Source organism: Meleagris gallopavo, chromosome 2 (genome assembly GCF_000146605.3).
Source record: "Meleagris gallopavo isolate NT-WF06-2002-E0010 breed Aviagen turkey brand Nicholas breeding stock chromosome 2, Turkey_5.1, whole genome shotgun sequence".
NCBI classification, from domain to species: domain Eukaryota; kingdom Metazoa; phylum Chordata; class Aves; order Galliformes; family Phasianidae; genus Meleagris; species Meleagris gallopavo.
This window is the reverse complement of record NC_015012.2, coordinates 21,787,729-21,795,677: the sequence shown is the minus strand read 5'-3', so window position 1 is coordinate 21,795,677 and position 7,949 is coordinate 21,787,729. Positions and strand designations below refer to the sequence as shown.

The 7,949-nt window shown below is 33.8% G+C and overlaps 1 protein-coding gene across 7 annotated transcripts in view; it reads left to right on the top strand.

Annotated features, from left to right (window-relative positions):
• Window positions 1–7,949, top strand: part of SYT14 (synaptotagmin 14) — a 72,635-nt gene that overhangs the window by 14,607 nt on the left and 50,079 nt on the right. For 5 of the 7 annotated variants that reach the window (XM_031552372.1, XM_031552367.1, XM_031552368.1 and 2 more), the window contains exon 3: window positions 1,456–1,674. The exons of the other annotated variants lie outside the window; for them this stretch is intronic. In XM_031552372.1, coding sequence (XP_031408232.1) covers window positions 1,456–1,674 — 219 coding nt within the window. The remainder of the gene's footprint in view (window positions 1–1,455; window positions 1,675–7,949) is intronic. 7 annotated transcript variants of the gene reach the window in all.

Genomic DNA, 7,949 nt, shown 5'->3' with positions numbered 1-7,949 from the left:
TTTTTAAAGCCAGTATGGAAAAATAGCTTTGGCACTCTTGTATACTGCATGACTTGAAATGTGGGAATTTACTTTTCCCATAGTAAAGGCTTATCTTTGGGAAGTGATCTTGTTCATCTATTCATACAAGCTTTGATAAAAGTGGGAAGAAAGGACCTCTGTGGTAGGAAAGAAGTGTAAAAAGCTTGGCTGTAAAAGAGGAGTAGATGGCTAGTGCAGGTTGAATTAGTCAGATTTCAAGTGCCTGAGTTCTGAATAAGCTGAATCTCTTTGGTTCAAATGCACAGAAAGAGGGAGTGAGACTGGCTGGTGGTGAAGACAGAAACTAATGGGAGCTGAAATGGGGCTGGACAGGGCTAGGAGGGGGGCATAATAGGAGGAAGGGGAGTAGAGGCTCATCTTAGTAGGATCACATATTAAACAATATCCCCTTGAACAACAGCATTGTGGGCATCCTGGAGTTCTGTTTTCAGTACGTAATGAAAATCCTTTGACAAATCTTATACTGTAGACTTTCTCACATAGAGTAGTGGTAATGCTGAACATTACTGAGTTTGTGTGCACTTTTAATGCCTGTTAGAATTTGAGATCTACAGAACTAAGGATAGCATGTCAAATTTGTACGGAACCCATTTGAAATTTGGAAAAGGGAAGAGGAGTCTTTCCTTTACCAAAGTAAAATACAACCAAATTTTCTAATTGTGATGGAATCTATGCTTGAGAGATGTAGCTGGATAAAGTTGGCCACTGACATGGGCAGTGCAGTGAAACTGGAATAAGAAAATTAACTAGGTAATTTCCTCTGAGCACCTTTAGCTGTTGCACAGTGTTTTAGAATCTGCTTTAATTTCAGTTATTGAGCAAGGGGCTGTAGTTAAATAAAATTGTGCATGCGAACACCTGTTACTGACATTTTGCCATTTGTTGTCATGAGTTTCAGCATTACTAACATAAATATCCTAAAATGGCTTTGTTGTAGGCTTTTCTTTATAAATCATTTTCATTTCTACTTCATACTGCATTCTCACAGAAAAACTCAATTGGGGATGGTGCATCAAAATTTGCCTTTTTTTGATATGTTAGGTATCCAAATGTGATAGTGAAGAAACGTTGAATTTACCTCATATAAAACACTTTGAGAATTTTCTACCTTAATGAAGAGTTTCAATAACTTCAGTGTGTACTGCCTTACAAAGATGGATCAGTTTTCTATTGAATAAATTTTCAGATATTTTGGAAGCTTAAAGATCTTTCAGTTTTTGTACAAAAAACCCACAACCCCCCTTAAATTACAAAATCACATAATACCTCAAATTACAGCAAGATGATATTTTTTAAAATATTACAAAAATTTTAATTGAAGTTTCTTAAATATCTTCAGTGATAACCACTTATGGTTATTTTCTTGTATTCTGTTTTGAGCCGTAGTAGATTTGCTGTATTTTATTTAAACAGACAACTCTTATATGAGTAAAGATCAGCATGGTTCATCATCTGAGAGTGAAGATGAAGCACTGGGTAAATATCATGAGGCCTTGTCTAGAACCCAGAGTTCCAGGCTGCCAGTGGTGGATGGCAGACAGCAAAAAAACTATGTATGGGAAACCAGGCAAAAGTATAGCCCCCTGTCTGCAGAATATGATGGATACAGTAGTGAAGCCTCAATAGATGAAGGTAAGATTGATTTAAAGCATTCATTTTATTCCAGATTTCAGAATTATGTTGTTAAGTTGTAGACAGAAAAAACTTGATTTGCAATAATCAATCTCAGTAAGAAACATCCAGGTATCTTTTGTATTTATGCATGCTCCAAAAAAAAAATTAGCACAGAATTGTTTGCATATTCTTCCAGAAATACTGCAAAGGATATAATAAATAAAATTTTATAAAATTTTATTATTAGTCATTATATACTCTGAGGGATTTACTTTAAATTGTTTGTGTTTGGAAGGAAATGTGGTACTCTTGATGGATTCAGCGATATTATCAATACCTGATATGCCTTTCTTGATAAGCTGTCATAACAGCAAGTAAACTGAGTTGGTTATTGGATCTGGTACACACGCATATTTCACTGTCAAGTAGTGGAATGTTCTTCATCTTTTCTATTGAAATCACAGAAAGAAATGATTAGATTAATCTGAATTTTCTATTGAGGTAATAGCTGAATGTAAACAAAGGAATTTTTTCTTTTGTGTTATGTATCTCAAGATTTTAACTAATAGTGACTGCAACTGCCTGATACAGAGGTTGAAAAATCTGCTATCAATATTTAATCAATATGCTTTTTGTGCTTGAAAGTAGCTGCATGGGAGAACTGTATCTGTAGTCATTTTCTAATGTGTAAAGTGAGCTTAGTTAAAGGTGTTCATAAGTCAGGCTATAATATAGGTACTGTATTATGGTAAGATAAGTGCTGGACTCCTTTTAATATGTTGAAGTGAAGCGTTTTTTAGAGAGTAGTATTTTCTAGTAAAAAATGGACACCCCTGTAATAAAAAAGTCTACATTTAAACATTGTATCCAGTCCAGGAGAACTTGAAAAAAGATAGTCTTATTATTATATGTTGTAATTAAATTATATAAAAGTTTGCTTGTCACTAAAATTTGAAATTAGCACATGCTCACTCATGATTCCTGTGGTTAAGACACAAAGGATGTGGCATTCCTAGCCAAATAAGTTGCAGAATATGAAAATTATTTTCTGATTATGAAGATTTTCAGTTTTTTTCTTTGCTATTAACTTGTAGGAAGGCAGGAGACAGCATTCCAGCAATCAGGGAAGGAGATGCAGATGAGAGATCAGGTTGTGGGGGCAACAAGCACGAGGGGATAGTAGAAGTATTTTGTTTTCTGGGTGGGGGTTGTTTTCCTATTTGTGTTTTTTAATGCCTGCTGATATCTAGTATCTTTCATATTTGCCTGAACGGTACTGCCAATAATTTTCTTATATGGCTGATGTCATTGTTGGTATAGAATGGTGATCAGCAGGAGATGGAAAATTCAGTTCTATTTATTAGATTCTGTAAGAACACTTGGATATCCAGAGTGAGGTATTTATCAGTTTTCAGACTGTTGAGGTCACTTGTTGAAATATTCATGTTTAAAGGAAGTTGTGGCATTCCTCTTTGTATTTCACAGCTGAACAAATACTGATCATAGTTCATCATCTCAGTGCAATGCTCTCACTCATCTGAGCTTTTCAGTTTGGCCCTGTTAAAGTTAAGCTCCAGTAGCATTGTCCTAGCATGTATCTACTTTTGTTGTGATGTTTAATAGTTGTCTTTTTGTCATCCTCCCACATAGTCAAAATTCACACTCAGTGATTTTATCATCTTCTGGGGATTAAAAATTCCAGGCTGGAAATCTTTATTATAGTTAGACTGTAAGACAGAAGAACCCTGTTAGCAGCAGGAAACTAAGAATTGTTTCACTCCTCCTTTTTTTTTTTTCCCTCTTTTTTTCTTTTTTTTCTCCCTTCTCTTGCCAAATATATCTTTTACCAGATATCCCTCTCAACACTGTTTCCATTCAGGAAGCTTGCTAGATGCAAAATTCATTTATATATATGTACACGCACACTTGCTCTAAAATTAGCATGTAAATTGAATTTATTATAATGAAAGAATGGGGAGGGTTTGGGGAGGCAGAAAGAGGGAAGCGAAAGCTATCATAACTTACCCTCAAACTTAGAAAACTGTACATTTTTAACAGCATACTTGCAAATAGCTTTAGTACTGTCTGTATTTTACTTTTGCTACTTCTTGATGGCATTTGTTCTCTTCCAACATCAGCAGTGTTATCTGATAGCCTGCAATCATTCTGCACTTGCAAAAATCCGTGTAAAATTGCTTTCAAAATGCTCTCAAGTGAGACTGATGATTTTGAATCATTTTTTGAAATCATTTCATCTCAACAAAAGATGTTTGGTAGTATTTAAAAAATAATAATGTTGTGTGATATCGGGCTTGGCAACAAGTGAACCAAATATTTTTCATTTTTCTGTGACCTGAAGGTGGCACACTGGAGTAATTAGTGTTTGTTTGTTTGTTTTGGTTTTTTTGTTGTTGTTCTTTGTGTCACACATCAAGAATCATTGCACAATTATAAAATGTAAGCACAGCTAGACTAAAGTAGGCCTTGTTGCCACAGTGTAGCCAGAGTAGGCCTTCTTGTGTCAAGCACATAATGGAGGAAAAGCTGCCCAGCCAAGGACTTTGATGAAAAGAAAGCATGCAGTCGAAAAAGAAGAATGAACTGACCAACACTACCAAGGAGTTCATGTGTATTCACAGAAACACTTTACTTAACAGATGAAGTTAAAAATCTCTTGTTGCAAGTGGAGAGCTTTCCCATTTTCAGTGTTTTCATGTAACTTTTAAAAATTCAAAGTTTTATTGTTTCTTAAGGGTGTGGCTTAAATTTATGAGACTTGATGCCATAGGAAACTTGAAATTTTTCATTAAATTATTTTATTTTTATAAGAAGTTTAAAGACAAATGATAGAACTATTTCCTGATTTGTAATTACAAGAAAAGCAAAGTTTCCTTATGTACTTTATTTAACATGAGAAACAACAGCCAATATACATGGTGTCTGCATTCTTCTGTTTCGTCATATCTGCTTAATCATTTCTATTTCTGAGACTCAAACATTTAAGCTGCACTGCCAACCAAAGGCACCAATCATTCTGTATGCTGACCAGGACTTGATAGTACTGCAGTACATAGATGAGAGAATTTTTTTCTCCTTGCTGTTCTCTTCCTTCTCATCAATTCTCGTGGAATTAAAAATTCTACTAGAGAAAGTAATATGAGTGGTTAAAACAGGTTATTTCATTTTCAGAAAGTTCTGTATTATTTTATCTTCAGTAGTTTATCACAGCTGTATTTAGCAGTAGTGTGCTGTGTGTTTACAAAGGAGTCCAATAAATGTTTTTTTCTAATTTTGCAGTTTATTGTGCATGGTAATTTCCACTTTGTAAGCCTGATTTTTTATTTTTTTTTTTAGACATGTCTACACTTAACAATGCACACACAATATTTTACAATGAGACAAAAATATAATCTTGTATTTCTTAATACACCATGTGTTAAGAACTTTCCTCACCTTGCTCAAAGCATTTCTAATGTATACCACCATGTCCAATCAAATTATTTTAAAATTCACTCACTATCTGTTACTTGATTACATGCATTTTCTGTTCATGTATCTCTAAAAATATCTTATTCTTAAGTCTGAAAATGTGTAGCATGCTTTCACATCATTCTTTTGTCCTCTAGATGGCCGTATTAATCTTCCTTTTCAACTTATTTATTTCAAACTGGCATAGCATTTTTTAAATCTTTTACTCATTAAAGTAGGAAAGCAAGATAACTTGAGGGATTTTTTGTTGTTGTTCTAGAAGTGCTGTAAATTTCTCAGGTACCTGCTTATGTCCAATTTCTGAACCACTTTATATATTTGTATATAGTGGATTTGATTCATTTAGATTCTGATGAGTTTTAATATCTCTTCTAAGTGGACAAAAAAAAAAGTACCCAGATGCAAGCATTTCTGCAGATTTTAAGCTATTCAAAATGTTTGTTTCTTGCTCCTCATTGGCAAACTTACTTCTAGAGTATCTTGAAGAGAAAATCTGATTCATTAGAAAATAAAGATGTTGACAAATAAAAATGGCACAGAATGACAAAATAATGGTACACATAGAAAAAGAAAATGATTTAGAAGATATTTTTGCAAGAATCAGGCACAACCTGACTCTGAACTGTTATTCACAGTAAAGAGAGAAACATTTATAGCTATTATATTTCTTTATTTATATGTGGACTTATCCAGTCTTGGTGCTTAGGCACAGAATTCTAGGGTTAGCTGAAGGTCAAAAATCTTATTCTTTTCAGTAATATTCTTTGTGTTCTTCATCTTATCCAATAAATTATAGATATTGAAGTGATGTTTTTCCTCTTACATCCTGTTTATCCTAACCTTTCAAATGTTATTATCATGTTGAATATAGTGTAGGATTAATGTAGACTGTGATACTACACATCTCCTTGAAACAACAAAAATAGGAGGGGAGAAAGGTGCCAAAATAACTGTAATTTATTTCTGTTAGCTAGAAGATTATTACAAAATGGTGGTCTAAATAAGGAAGTGCATTTGTTTACAAACTTTTCATTTGAAGTCATTAGTTTTCGGGGTTTTTGTTTGTTTGTTTGTTTTGCAGTTTGGCAACTTTAGTCTCTATACTGATATGATCTTAAATGGACCCTGCTTTCCAAATAATTTCAATTTCCAAAACATTTTATAGTGTGATATTAAATGAGCCTCTTTGTCTCCAAAGTAGTGGCTACTTCTTGAATTTAACAAATCAGGCTTTATATGAGCAAATTGTTGTGTCTTTTTTATTTCTACAGCTTAATAGGCAAGTACAATATATTTTATTTAAGGAAATAGTCTCTTAAATTCCTTACAATTGAAGCTTTTAGGGGTGAAAGTGTTAGGGTAAATGTATTGAAATTAGAGTTTTGCGAGCAGATGTCAAATCTGAAAGCATGTCCTGCTCTTTGCATGCAAAGTACTGAATGTCAGCAAGCAAGTCAAGGAAATTGATCCCAGTTCTGGAATAGAATAACTGACATTGTAATGGAAAAAATACAAAACTTGCTTCGCAAACTTAAATGTATTTTACTTAGTTCTGTATTACCAGCTTAGTGCAACTACAGGTTTCATCTTCAACCTGTTTTGAAGTCTTTTTCTGACATCTCAATTGATAAAGCCAAATGGTTGAAAATGTATTTGTTCAGAAGCTCTATTTCTGAGAATGGCTCAAGTGCCTTACATTTCTCAAGGTTTTTAGGAAACATATGGAAGCACTAAAAGACTGCAGTGAGAAAACATAAGTTCTCTTAAATGAGAATCTGCTGCTCTAGCAGGCATATGCTACTGGATTTTATCCATCTTCTCCATATTGTGAAGGTAGAATATGATGTTATTTTTGTAGTTTATCTTCTCCACTTTTATTCTTCTCTAGGCTTTCAGCACTTTATGTTGATATGCCTGTTGGACATATGTTTGCCTTGCTCCTCAGTGTCAATCTTTACACGTGAAAGCGACTGTTCTGGAATCTCTTGGATCTGATTCTTTTTGCAGCTTTTTGCCTTTTCTTTCTCTCTTGGTTTATATGTCTTGGGAAAACTCTTTCTACTGCACAACTCAGATATACGGAGAGCTTTTTTTTCATTATCTTCCTAAAAGCTCTTTCATAAACACATCAAAACTGGTATACAGATGAATCTCACTAGTTTAGTAAAGCAATCTGCAGTTTTTTTTCAGTATATACCTTCTTCAAGCTAAGGTGAAAGCCACTGGACAGGCTGAGAAAGGATGGATCACTCATTGAATCCCTTGATAATCACATGTCCTTCAGTTTAATTTCTAACATTATTCCTTGCACACAAGCAGAACTATTTTCAAGCCAAATCTGAATGAAGAATTACTGTTGGAAAATTGGAGTGAATGAGAATAAATTAGAAGTGTTCTGAGATATTCTTCCCATTATAAGGTGACCAGACATTTTTGTCTGATGTTTCTTTATAGATTAACTGTGAAATTTCTCTGGTGTGATATGTGTTGGAAGAAAATATTCTTTTTGCCCTGAGGCTTTGACTAGACATAGTTCTTCAAACAGTATATCCTTCAAGATACTTTTGAAATGATCTTCAGTAAATACACTTAAAAAATCTTAGATAACTTTCAGAGCAGTAATTCCCAGATGTTTCATAGTGCATTTTGAAGACTGAGTCATGTTACAGCTATGAAGTGTTCCAGATACTCATACTCAGGTACCTCAGCTGATAGAACTTGTGTAAAACCAGTTAATTCTTGGTGCACTTCTAAATATTTTTAGGAGAGGAAAAAAAATTCTTTTTTTAGTGACAATATTTTTT